Source organism: Podarcis pityusensis, assembly GCF_964106645.2.
Source record: "Podarcis pityusensis genome assembly, chromosome: 2".
Lineage (NCBI taxonomy): Eukaryota > Metazoa > Chordata > Lepidosauria > Squamata > Lacertidae > Podarcis > Podarcis pityusensis.
In genome coordinates this window covers 85,274,058-85,286,851 of record NC_138029.1, presented here as the reverse complement: position 1 = coordinate 85,286,851, position 12,794 = coordinate 85,274,058, and the positions used below count along the sequence as shown (strand labels likewise).

General features: G+C 48.2%; 1 protein-coding gene across 6 annotated transcripts in view; it reads right to left on the bottom strand.

Annotated features, from left to right (window-relative positions):
* The window catches only part of COL7A1 (collagen type VII alpha 1 chain), a 122,247-nt gene that overhangs the window by 102,309 nt on the left and 7,144 nt on the right, over window positions 1–12,794 (bottom strand). For 5 of the 6 annotated variants that reach the window (XM_080996632.1, XM_080996636.1, XM_080996634.1 and 2 more), the window contains exons 3-9: window positions 10,806–10,986; window positions 9,418–9,577; window positions 8,902–8,995; window positions 7,646–7,804; window positions 7,016–7,179; window positions 5,589–5,718; window positions 2,018–2,137 (exon numbers count right to left, since the gene is read on the bottom strand). In XM_080996632.1, coding sequence (XP_080852758.1) covers window positions 2,018–2,137; window positions 5,589–5,718; window positions 7,016–7,179; window positions 7,646–7,804; window positions 8,902–8,995; window positions 9,418–9,577; window positions 10,806–10,986 — 1,008 coding nt within the window. Of the gene's footprint in view, window positions 1–2,017; window positions 2,138–5,588; window positions 5,719–7,015; window positions 7,180–7,416; window positions 7,553–7,645; window positions 7,805–8,901; window positions 8,996–9,417; window positions 9,578–10,805; window positions 10,987–12,794 lie in introns of those variants that run through there. The other variant, XM_080996637.1, reaches the window with a different exon arrangement.

Below are 12,794 nucleotides of genomic sequence, written 5' to 3'. Positions count from 1 at the left end.
CAGAATATTCCTCCATCTTCAATACATAACAGAATATGCATCACAGTTTCATGATGCAACCCCAGCTTTTAATTTGGTGGCCATGTCAGCTTCTATGTGATATTATGGAGGGTAAGGCTATACATGATTATGTTTCACCTCCGCATACCCATGTGAATCACAAGTAGAGAGAATGCTGCAGCACTAGATGGGTTCCTGGCTTGACCCAGCAAGGCTCCTCCTATGCTCTTATGATCTTCCTTCCATTTCCTGGAGGAATCTATAGTCTATTTGAGAATCCAATCAATCCACATGTGGACAACCAAGGAGACACACTGGAGGGCTGTGCAGGTTCAGAGAGGGTCTTTGCCTATGGTAAATACGACCTAGTCTTACAGGTTCATGGTGGAGGGTCAAACTGCCCCCTCCAAGTCTCACCTAGGCAGCACTTCCTGAGCAATAGATGGTATGCACGCGAGAGAGAAAATGTCTGTGTGCATGGCTGATGGCAGCAGGTAGAGGTGGTCCATCTAGCTGGGGTCCATCCCTGCCCCACCATGAATTCTTGCATGCCCCCACTTGTTTATGTAGGCATCTCTCAAATTAGCAGCAGATACACACATCTCTGAGTTTCTGGATCACTGCAGCCAACTGCAGGAGTCTAAACCACTGGGCAGGGACCTGAGCACGGGGGCTGAAAATGGGTGCCAGGGGTGACCTCTCCAACAATGATAGACAAAGGACTTGTGGGGGGGGGCATGGGTAGACATGGTTTGGTTCCACTGTGGCTGACACTGCAGCCATTTGGCTCCTGCATGCAGAGCCAAACAGCATCCAAGCGGTGGCTGCTTTTGCTGAGCTCAGCAGCATGTTGGTGCCCACAGGGCCAGCATTCTCTGCATTGCCATGGCAACAGGTGTGGCCACCCAGTGGGTGAGGCTCTGGGAGATCTGCCAGGGCTCTGAGCACTGGGATGGCTGCAGGCTGGGGAGGAGCAGCTCCAGGTGCAGCTTCCAACAGGTACAAAACACAGGAAATGGTAGAGGGAATCTTCCAAACAGCCTCCACTCCCCCAAGCCTGGACTCTCTCTCGCAGCACAACCTAAACTGTGGCAACAACGCGCATGTATTGCGACACTCAGGCACACGAGGAGATGCTCAGGCAGCACGTTCACAGCTGCACGGAGGGACTCCACGCACTGGCACAAGCTGTTCCTCCACCCCACGCTGTCTCAAGGCTTTGTTTTCAAACTGTGCTATTACACAGAGCGTAAGCCTCGTCAACAAGAGCTCCTGCCACAAGAGCGGGGCTGAGCTGTGCTTCTGAAAATTACAGCGTGGCTGAGCTTCTCTCTTCTGATCAACAGCCTGCCTTCCACCAAAGAGCACTGCTTGCCCTCCTGCTGCAGCTGGAGCCTTGAAAAGCAAGGAAAACATGACAACAGCACCCACCCAACAGCCACAATGGCTATGTTCTATCTCCACTGTCAGAGGCAAGATGTCTTTGAATTCTAGTTTCTGGGAATCACAGGTGGGCAGAGCGCTACTGCACTCGGGTCCTGCATGCAAGCTTTCTGCAACCATCTGGTTGGCCATTGTGAGAACAAGATGCTGCAGTAGATGGACTATGGGCCCGATCCAGCAGGCTCTTCTTACATTCTTATCCCAGATATAAAACCAGGAGGCATTCTAAAGATTTTCCAGAGTTGCTTCTCAGTATCCTCTTAGGACCAAATTAGCTTATAACCTATGACGGCTGCCCAGAGCCCGTGTTGCCTCCTGGTACTTCTTGGCAACAATTCAGGCACAACATCATCACCCTCAGCATTTACTCTGCTTAGTCGGCAGCTGCTTAAGGGGTGGGTGGGAAACACTGTGTCCAATGATGCTTTACAATGTAGGTGAAAGCAGCAGCCTTTCAGCTCTTGAAAGAATTCAGAGTCAGTCTTACAGTTGTTCTGCAGCGCTTCCACCTAACAACAGGACTGATTGGTATTTCTGATGCGTACGTGCCAACCCTGCCATGATCTTCACTCACCTCTGCCCAGATACGTGAGCCTGTAGCCCTGTAGGGTACCCAGACCAGGGGCCCATGACAGCCTAAGGAAGGTGGGTCCTGCATCCAACACTTGGAAATTTGCCACTCCAGACACAGCCTCTGTAAGAGAAAGAAGATATGTCTGTGTGCCCTTCATGTGGGACTGAGGCACACAGTGGGTGCCAGATGAAACGAAGGCAGTTGCCTCAGTTACCAGCAGGTGTCGAGAGGAGAAAAACAATAGGAGTTTGCTAAGTTAAGAGTAAGAGTGAGCAACTGAGTAACACCAAAAGCCAACATGCAACTGTTGTCATAAACTAATTTAGGTGAGTCCTGCTCCCTGCATTTCAGATTGTCTCAAACTGTACTGCTATATCCACCACAACCTAGAGTTAAGAGCTGTGTGGGATGCACAAATGAGAATATGACATATTCTATCAATAGCCTCCCTATTGCTACCATCAGTTACAAAATCCAAGATGGCAGCACTAATACATAATATACAGTGGGACCTTGGTTTAAGAACAGCTTAGCTTATGAATAACTTGGATTAAGAACGCTGCAAACCCGGAAGTAGGTGTTTTGGTTTGTGAACTTTGCCTTGGAAGCAGAACATGGTTGGCTTCCTGTTGAGTGTGTTCCACTTGTAAATTGAGTCCCCCACGGCTATGGGAAAGTACGCCTTGGTTTAAGAATGCAATTCCAGGAGGGATTAAGTTCATAAAACAAGGTACCACTGTGTGTGTGTGTGTATACACACACACACATAAATAATAATAATAATAATAATAATAATAATAATAATAAATTTTATTTATATCCTGCCCTCCCCAGCCGAAGCCGGGCTCAGGGCGGCTAACAACAATAAAACAATACAAAAGTACAGGATAAACAACACTCTAAAATCATTCATTATAAAATTAATTAATTCAAGCCACTGGCAACCATTGGGCCAGAGCTCCGCGAAGATTGCCGAGGGAGGGAGTCAGGCTGTGCCCTGGCCAAAGGCCTGGTGGAACAGCTCTGTCTTGCAGGCCCTGCGGAAAGATGTCAAGTCCCGCAGGGCTCTGGTCTCTTGTGACAGAGTGTTCCACCAGATCGGAGCCACAGCCAAAAAAGCCCTGGCTCTAGTTGAGGCCAGCCTAACTTCTCTGTGGCCTGGGACCTTCAAGATGTTTTTATTTGAAGACCGTAAGTTTCTCTGTGGGGCATACCAGGAGAGGCGGTCCCGTAGGTACGAGGGTCCTAGGCCGTATAGGGCTTTAAAGGTTAAAACCAGCACCTTAAACCTGATCCTGTACTCCACCGGGAGCCAGTGCAGCTGGTATAGCACCGGGTGTATGTGATCTCGCAGCGAAGACCTCGTAAGGAGTCTCGCTGCAGCATTCTGCACCCGCTGGAGTTTCTGGGTCAGTCTCAAGGGCAGCCCCACGTAGAGCGAGTTACAATAATCCAGTCTGGAGGTGACCGTCGCGTGGATCACAGTGGCTAGGTCAGGGCGAGAGAGGTAAGGAGCCAACTGCTTAGCTTGGCGGAGATGGAAAAATGCCGCCTTTGTTATAGCTGCAATCTGCGCCTCCATGGAAAGGGAGGTGTCGAAGATTACACCCAAACTCTTAACGGACGGCGCTGGCACTAATTGCACCCCTGCAAGAGATGGGAGTTGCCCCCCCAATCCCATATCGCCCCGTCCCAGCCACAGGACCTCTGTCTTCGAAGGATTTAGCTTCAACCGGCTCCCACGTAACCATCCAGCCACAGCTTCCAAACATCTGGTCAGTGTGTCTGGGGCCAAGTCAGGATGGCCATCCATCAACAGATAGAGTTGGGTGTTATCGGCATACTGATGGCAACCCAGCCCGAAACTCCGAACAAGCTGGGCGAGGGGGCGCATAAAGATGTTGAAAAGCATTGGGGAGAGTATCGCACCCTGAGGTACTCCACACACCAAGGAGTGGCGCGATGACAATTCCCCCCCAAGCGCCACCCTCTGTCCCCGACCAGAGAGAAACGAGCGCAGCCATTGAAGGACTGTGCCCTGGATCCCCACGTCGGCAAGGCGGTGGTCCAGAAGTTCATGATCGACCATGTCGAAAGCTGCTGACAGATCTAGAAGAATCAGCAGCCCCGACCCGCCTCGATCCAGCTGTCTACGAAGATCATCTGTTAGGGCAACCAGAGCCGCCTCGGTCCCATGACCAGCGCGGAAGCCGGACTGGAATGGATCCAGAGCCGATGTTTCATCCAGAAACCCACCAAGCTGTTCAGCAACCGCTCTCTCAATCACCTTACCCAGGAACGGAAGATTCGAAACCGGGCGGTAATTGGATAGATCTAAGGGATCTAATGATGTTTTCTTTAAGAGTGGGCGCACCACTGCCTCCTTCAGTTCCCCTGGGAATGTGTGTGTGTGTGTGTGTGTGTACACACACACACATATACATGTGTATATATATATATATATATATATATACACACATGTATATATAACACAATATTCAGTAATAGGCTCTGAACACAAACACAGTTAAGTCAATAAAAACAAATGATAGAATCACAAAACTGTAGAGTTGGAAGGGACCACAAGGGTCATCTAGCCCAACCCCCTGCAGTACAGGAATCTGTACTTTATAATCAGTCCTTCCTTCCCAAAGCGAGTCCTAACAGAGCAATAAAACTACTGTGCATAAAAACCATTTAAGACACCACTGGTAATGACACAGTTGGTACCTGCAGTGTAAATATAACACAACAGTGGCAACTTGATTTTAATAGCAGCAGTTAAAAGAACAACTCATGAGCATCACAAAAGCAGTGAAAAACCAGATTCAACTAGTATTTAAGGAGGCCCAGGGAAATAAAAAGGTCTTTGCCAAAGGGACATGTAAGTAGGAGTTAGGTAAGCCTATCTGGGGAGAATATTCCAAGCAAGGGGTGCCACAGCCAAAAAGACACAGCCATCAGTTGCCAAGTACCTAACTTCAGAAGGTGCGGGCACCCATAGAAAGGTCTCCAATGATGAACTCAGCGTACATGCAAGGTGCATGTGAGCTCTAAAAAGGAGGGAAGCAGCAGGTGGATCTGGAGCCTGACACCAAAGACCCAAGGTTTCTGTATTAATGGTGATGCCAAGATCAAAAGTAATGTCAGCCTCAATAACTGTGGGCTGCATACACATATAGTCCAACTCAGAGTAGGCTCATTAAAATAAATGGACACTTAATGGGTTTCCTCTGAGTGAAATTTAGTTGGATACAACTCCTTACATTTTTCCTCCCTGAGCCTCCTCAAAAATAGGCTACAACTGCACAGACTAAGCACCATTCATTGAACCTCCTACTGCTGCAATTGTCCCAAATGCGGCCACCTCACACACTAACTCACATACCAACTGCCATGTTCCCACACAGAAAGCAATCCTCACACAGGAAAATGCACAAAGCCCACATGCATACAAGGAAACCCAAACAAATCACGCTCTTGTGAAGAGTCACCACAGAGAGACATACACAGAACGTCTCCAAGAAGTTGTGGAAATATGGGATTATCAGAGGCAGAAGTCGTTACTCACGAGTACGTCCTTTGCCAGATACGGATTCTCCAATGCTGTTGGCATACTGAGCAATAACAGTCACCAGGTAATCTGTGCCTCCCCTCAAACCACGTAGCACGGTACTCGTCTCACCAGGTCCCAAACTAACCTGTCCAACAGCAGGAATGAATGGAAAAAATAGCTTCAGATAGTATGACGAATGCATCAGTCCCTAGTCATGTGTGACAAAAACACTTGTATCCATTTTAACTGTGTGCACATGAAGGAGGAAGCCATGACTACCAGTGGCCTCCTATAACATAGTGAACTGTGTGGGGGACTTCTCACACTAAATTAGCACCTGGACAGTAAAGCCTGGGTGAAGCAGCCAAAGGGCCACAACAGAAGACAGGTAGAGGGAGAACCTTGAGTTTCAACTGGAGCAACGGTACTGAGGAAGGAGTGTCTAACCCAGCCTTTGCCAACCTGGTGCCCTCCAGGTCTTTCAGACCCAAACTCCCACCGACTAGCCCCTAACAGGAGTTGGCCCCAAACATCTGGAAGGCACCAAGCCCAGGTTAACCCATTTCTCTTCACTGGTTTCCTTATCTCTATCCAATCACACAAACTCCCCAAAGTTGTGGGGGGAAACACAGGCAAGATCCATGGACCTCTCTATTTTCTCTCTCTGTGGAGTTAACTGCAGCTTGTAAGGGAGGGCATATAAACTGGGTAAATAGTGCAAAAGTAAAATGTAAATGCACACACAGCTCTGGTCAAGTTTATTCCTGGGTGCTTAAAAAAGTAAAATTTCCACAAATTCTGAAGCCATTTCATTTCCGCCCCCCAGGGAAGATGGCAATATGTAGGGATGGTTGGACTAAAATATCTGCAACATTTACTTCCTTATCAACCCTAAGTTTAAACCTCTGGAGGGCAGAGGTAACAACATAAAATGCACCATTTATGTTTTAAGCTACAATCCAAGCCTTCCTTATACTGGGCTTGGGGAGGAGGGCTTGGACTGAGCAGAGATGTTGTTCGGCTCGCTTCTGCCAGCTGAGCTGGCCTCTTTCTAGTTGCTGCCGGTGGACTGACAGACACAAGTGTCACTCTGTCAGCGCAGATTTCCCCGCTTCTGCCTGCCAAACATGCAGCCAGGCGGAAAAACTTGCTGGCAGTATCCACAAAGCGCTACAACAGGGTGTTCCAAGAGAAGGGCTGAGCTGGTCTGGGATCTGCTGGCTCCCAAGCTGCTCTCACAGGGTTGGAGTTGGTCCCATTCCCTGCATCCACTCCAGGCTTTCCCCGCCCCTTCCCCGCCATGAGTGGCCAGGCTGTGGATGTGGTGCTGGTTTCCACCACTCCACAGGGTCCCCATCAGTGGGGAGTTAGGATTAGCCTGCCTTTTGTGACTTACAGCTAGGTAAAGACACATAGGACTGCGCTGAAATGGGAAGCCTCACCTCCTGCCTCTCAGCTGTTATTTGCTGCCCCAAGCCTGTGAGAGGCACATACTGGACTTTGTAGCCTATTACAGGACCACCAGCCGCCGTCCAGCGGATCCTCAGCATATCTGTTCCCTGCTCCAGGAAGACCAAATTCGAGGGGCCACCATATGTCTCTGTACCTTAAAGTGGAGGGGAGGAAACAGAGAGAATAAATCAAGATCCTTGCTGGCACATGCAGCTCACCACAGGCCCAGAAGGTAAGGTGAGCAAAGGCCAAGAATTTCAGAAAAGCAGTTCCTTTCTCCCCCCCCCCCCAACCCACACAAACAAAAAAGCTGGAAGGATTTGTAGAATGATGAGCAACTTATGTTGACACCAGCAAGCACTGGAGGGTAAGAAGATTGAATGCTACCCACCCGCAGGGTGAGGTTAAACCAACACTGAGCTTAGGTCAGGGTTCCTGGTGGAGTATCACATTGATTAGATCAGGAGCTTCCTCCAGGATTTGCTGATGCATTTCCATGGAAACAGGGCAGGCTGGGAATTAACCCCTTGCAACCCTTGCCAGAGAGAGAGAGAGAGAATCAGGACCGAAGCAGCACTTCAAAGCTGAGCGGCACCTGTACCCCACCCCGAACCTTTTACCTGCTGGCTGTAAGATGCCCCCGGTGCTGGTGCACACCCTCCGCGACACCAGCGGCAAGAGAGTTGAGAGGATTTTAAAGTCAGTGACAAAGAAGAAATAATCCTCCGTGGGGGTGGAAGCCACTTTGGTCAGCTCGCTGCTGTCCGCGTTCTTGATGCCTGAGTGGGAAACAGAGGACTCTGGTAGCAATCGTCTTCAACCACCTTCAGACCTACATTTCTCCCTTCTTTGGGGTTTCCTAACCCTCTGTCTTCTCCATGCACTGGAGTGTTGGGATACATAATGGCCCTTGATTATAGGCTAAGGCAAGAACATAGGAAATCTGACCATCGGTCACTCTAGCTTAGTATTGTTTACAGTGAAGGGCAGATGATTATTGCCTACAATGAGCAGGCAGCTACTCTCTAGTCTCAGACAGAGGAGATTCTCATTCCTCAATTCCTTACATTCCAGGAGTTAAAACTTGGACCTTCTGCATCCAAAGCAGATGTTCTACCACCAAGCTACAGCCCTCCCCTTGCCACCATGTGAGCACTGCTGTAAGTGACAGGTACAGATAGTGCTTGCAACCCACACAAGGACTGTGCCAATTTCTCTCCTAATTGTAACGGACCCAAACAGGCTAGCATTGTACCCTCATGCAATGCTACAGCCAAGACTGCAACACAAGATATTTCATGGCTTGTTGAAGAAGGGACAATTGCACGTGTTCAACATTCAAAATCATATGTGATTTATTAATTCACCACTGTTGAAATATAACATTTGGGGAGGCGTGTGTGTGTGTGTGTGTGTGTGTGTGTGTGTATTGTTCTTATTAGGGTTTTTTGAAAATGTTAAATGCTTAATATGAGCTCTGATGGATCAGACCAATGGCCCATCTAATCCAGCATCCTGCTCTCACAAGAGCCAACCACGTCCACATGTTCACCCCAGGTATATGTGCCATCTGTGAGAGGGAAGATTTGCCAGGGATAACAAAACTAGGAGGCTGCTTGCTTGCAAAGTCCTTGTTCCCTACCTGGGCCTCCTCATGTGGCAAGTAGGAACTGGTATAGATGTTAACCAGCATCACCCACCGAGCTCTGCTTTTTCATACAGAGAACCAGCGGCAGGGTGAGGGAGCAGATGGTAGGAGCCAGAGATTACAGGAAGATACGACTGTATGGGGGATGGAGGAAGGGAGAAGTTCTCGCGAATGTTGACCTTCCTGGATCCCAATCTCTCACGGGACCTGAATGCAGTAGCCACTCACCCACAGCAAAGACTTTAATGCCTTGATCCTTCAGCTTTGCAGCTGCCCCCTCAACTTCATCCTGAGACTTTCCATCTGTGATGAGGATGCAGATCTGATGCAGAGAAGGGAAAGCTATAAGCCATGGAGGTACCCTCAACAAGGGGTTGTAGCAAAGTGCCTCTTTCTGAATTTACATTGGTGCAAACTTTTTGGATCCTTCACCTAAGCTGGGTAGCTCAGATGCAGAGGGAATGGTGAGGGGTTGCCGCATGCGACCTATTTTAAGGGAATGTGCATCATCACAGCCTGGGGGTAGCACCCCCCTTCTGTCTCTCTCAACCTTCCCAAAGAGAGTGATAGCTAATTATTCAGCTTCATGACATGCATGCTCCAACACTGCCAGAAGCCAAAAGAGAGGCCACCAGGAGGCTAAGAAGTCCCATCAGCATATTACCCTGCTGCTTTGGCCACTGACTTCCCACCCATCCAGCCACCCTTCTCTCTGATCTAGCAGAAGACACTCTCTCACGGTACCTTTGGAACATTAGGCCGGATCTGACTGGCTCCAAAGAAGTTATCTGCCACATGGCGAAAGCCTGCCCCTGTCCGCGTGTTCCCAGACTTGTAGGCCATCTCTCGGACAGCCCTCATCACCGCTGTCCCATTGCGGTATGTGGAGAACGTGAACTCGGTCCTGGGATCAAAACGAAAGGAAAGGTCAGGGGAGGAGGCAGGAGCAGAAGTCACAGGACCTGCCAGCCCATCTCTTGAGTGGAGTCCACCGAATGAGCCACCATTTCTTCATGGGCAGCTTTGTGCATCACCAAAAAGTTTTTCAGAAATTCCCAGTGGTGCTCTTAAGGAGTTTCTCCAGGTGTAAGTGGAGTGGTTGGCTCTTCAGAAAAGGAAAATGAGACCATGCTGTGAATCCAGGTTTCTTTTATATTTGAAAAAAGAGCTAAAGTCTCAAGTTGAAAGTAAAAAAAAAAAGACACCCTAGCCATTTTTATAGCCAGCTTAAGCTATTACTATTATCATCATTAGTTACTGAATTTGTATAACGCCTTTCATCCAAAAACCACAAGGCAATTCACAACATAAACATGCAAAATGAAAACACAAAATGCATAATAAAACAAAGGCAAAACAAACAAATATCCCTCCTCCCACAGACACATTTAAAAGGCCATATAATGTTAATCAGCCAAATGCCTATTTGAAAAGAAGCTCTGTACAGAAGTTCTATTAAATTAGTCAGCTCTGTGAATAAGAAGCACCTTCTCTCCCTTGGGCATTGTGAGGATCATACTGCAGGAATGCAGAGAACTTTGAGCACAAATCTACATTATGACAATGGAAAGCTCTAGAACACTTCCCCCAGCATGGTGGACTCAATATGTTGTTGGTCTGAAACTCCCATCATCCTCAACAATTGGCCATTGGCTGGCTAGGTCTGAGGTGAGCTGGAGTCCAACAACATCCAACAGGTTGGAGGAAGGCTATTCTATAGTAGCCTATAAGACAGGGGTGCCAGATCCAGATGTTGATGGACTCCAACTTCCATCATCCCAGACTATTGGGCCATATAGATTAGGGCTGGTAGGAGTCCAACTACAAAGACCTGAAGGGTCACAAGTTAGCCACCTGCACTATGAGAAAGGCCCTGCTGGATCAGGCTGAGGGCCAGCGCACATGCTCTTTTTAACAGTCATCCATCAGGCACCTCTGGAAAGCCTATGGGCAGGGCACGAAGGCAAGGATCCTCCCTTGTGGTTTTTCCTCCTCAGCACCTGATATTCATCAATACATTGCCTCTGATCAGAGAGGTCCCATATGACAGCCGCAGCCATTGGATAGACCCATCTACCATGAATTTGCAGCTCCTGCAAATACTGCTGGAGGACAGAGAGACTGGGACTCACCTGGGTTCGTCACTGTACTGCACAGCTCCAAAGCGCACCCCTCTCTCACCCACCACATTGACAAAAGGGGCAACCAGCCCCTCCATGAAGTTCCGGACCATTTGGAAGTTGGCTCTTCCAATGCTAGAGGATCCGTCCACCAGGAACACAATGTCGGCCGTGTAGACGTTGGAGCAGACCACTGTAAAACAGCAACCCATGGCTCAGATGGTTCGTTATGGCATGAAATACAGAAACATGATAGGCATTCCATTTTGGGGTCAGAGGCTGGGTATGGCCAGCCTTGCACCCTGCTTCTATACAGGCCAAAAGCCCGTACCAGAAGCCTTTTACAGAAAGGGCTGTGTATTCTCAGGTTAGCGTTGCATTCACTGCTGCCATTCGCAGCCACTCACAAAGCAGACAGAAACGTATCTGCACACCAATCAAGTGTCCTTTACACTGGGAGTTACTTCAGTGCCTCATACACACCACATTCCTTTAGAGTTAAGTCATCAGAAAGAGATAGCTTGGGGCTCCAGCTCCCACAGGGGTAGACAGAACCATTCCTATTCCAAGAGGGTGACAGACTCGTTCCCTCTTTGTGCATCAAGTCCATAAGTGGCCCTCTAAATTCCCAAGTCTCCATCCTATGGAAGGATTGGAGGGGAAAGAAGAGACAGCAAGTCCTGGCTTAATAACTGGCACAGCTGAAATGGGGAAAGAAATGCTATCTAGAATCATGATATTTGATTTAGGAGGTGAATAGAGAAGGAGTGTCTTTTTCTGTAACAAAGGGACCATGGTAAATTCCTTTGTTTCATCCCAGACACACAGTTAGGGAGTGGGGCCCAACATTTTTGAAGATGGTTTTTTAATTGTTTTTTTTCTCCTGTTGCCAGGTGCTATAGTAAAGTGCAAGCTATCTGCAAACACTTGCAGAGAAGCCAGTCCTTAACACAAGGTTGCAGGTTCAATCTCTGTATGGACCAGCTGCATATTCCTGCATTGCAGGGGGTTGGACTAGATGATCCCCAGGGTCCCTTCCAACTCTACAGTTCTATGATTCTATGATTCTGTGACCTCAGTGGAGCTATAAGATGCTCAGTTTCCACTCAATAGAGCCACAATATGCTCCTCAAGGGGAAAATCAGTTTTTAAAATTATGAACTCCTTCTCCTTGGATATCAAGAGGAAGTGAGTGTGTTGGTACCAATGGGACACTGAATGGAACATGAATGCGAACAGAGAAACTTTAGATAGGTAGCCAAGAACATTTGCATGTTTATCTTTGATCTGGAAGCTCTCAGGCAAGAGAGAAGGATGAGAAAAGGTGGAAGAGGAAAGGTCACTAAGTGCAATAGACCTTTCTCAGCAAAATAAACACTCCAACATGAAACAAAACCTTTGGCAAACTATCTCGAAGCAAAGCCAGAGCAATTATCAGTGTTAAGTTGTGGTTAGGATAGGTGGAACCATCAAACCGCTTGTCATGCTGTAGCATGGGTGGGAAACCTCTGGACCAGAGATTTTGATGTTTAAAATGGGAGTGAAGGGAGACTTGCAAAGTCACGCATTTGACAGGTGGGTAGCTCTAGGTAGCGCAAGCAGTGTGCACCCTGCATGACAGGTTCATGACATGAACATATATTTCTGTTACACGAGCTAGCGACTATGGTTGAATGCTTCTAAAGAAGTGAGGGCCAGAAGCCAGCATTAAACCATGGTTTAAAGTTGCCTAACAAATCCCAGCTTATTTCAAAGCCAGGATGTTAAATGCCTGGAGACTGTAAGTAGGACAGGAAGGGGTCGGGAGAGATGGGTGAGAAGGAGCACCTGTGCACCCAACTTCCTGCCAGCAGCCTCACTGCTGCTTACACCAGGTATCCTGGCTTATCCTAGCTAAAGTCCACGAACTCAGGTGCTGATTCTTTCCAAAAGTTTTAATGCTCAAATCAGTATGATACATATGCAAATGATACATAAGCAGAGGCACAGCAGGCAATACAC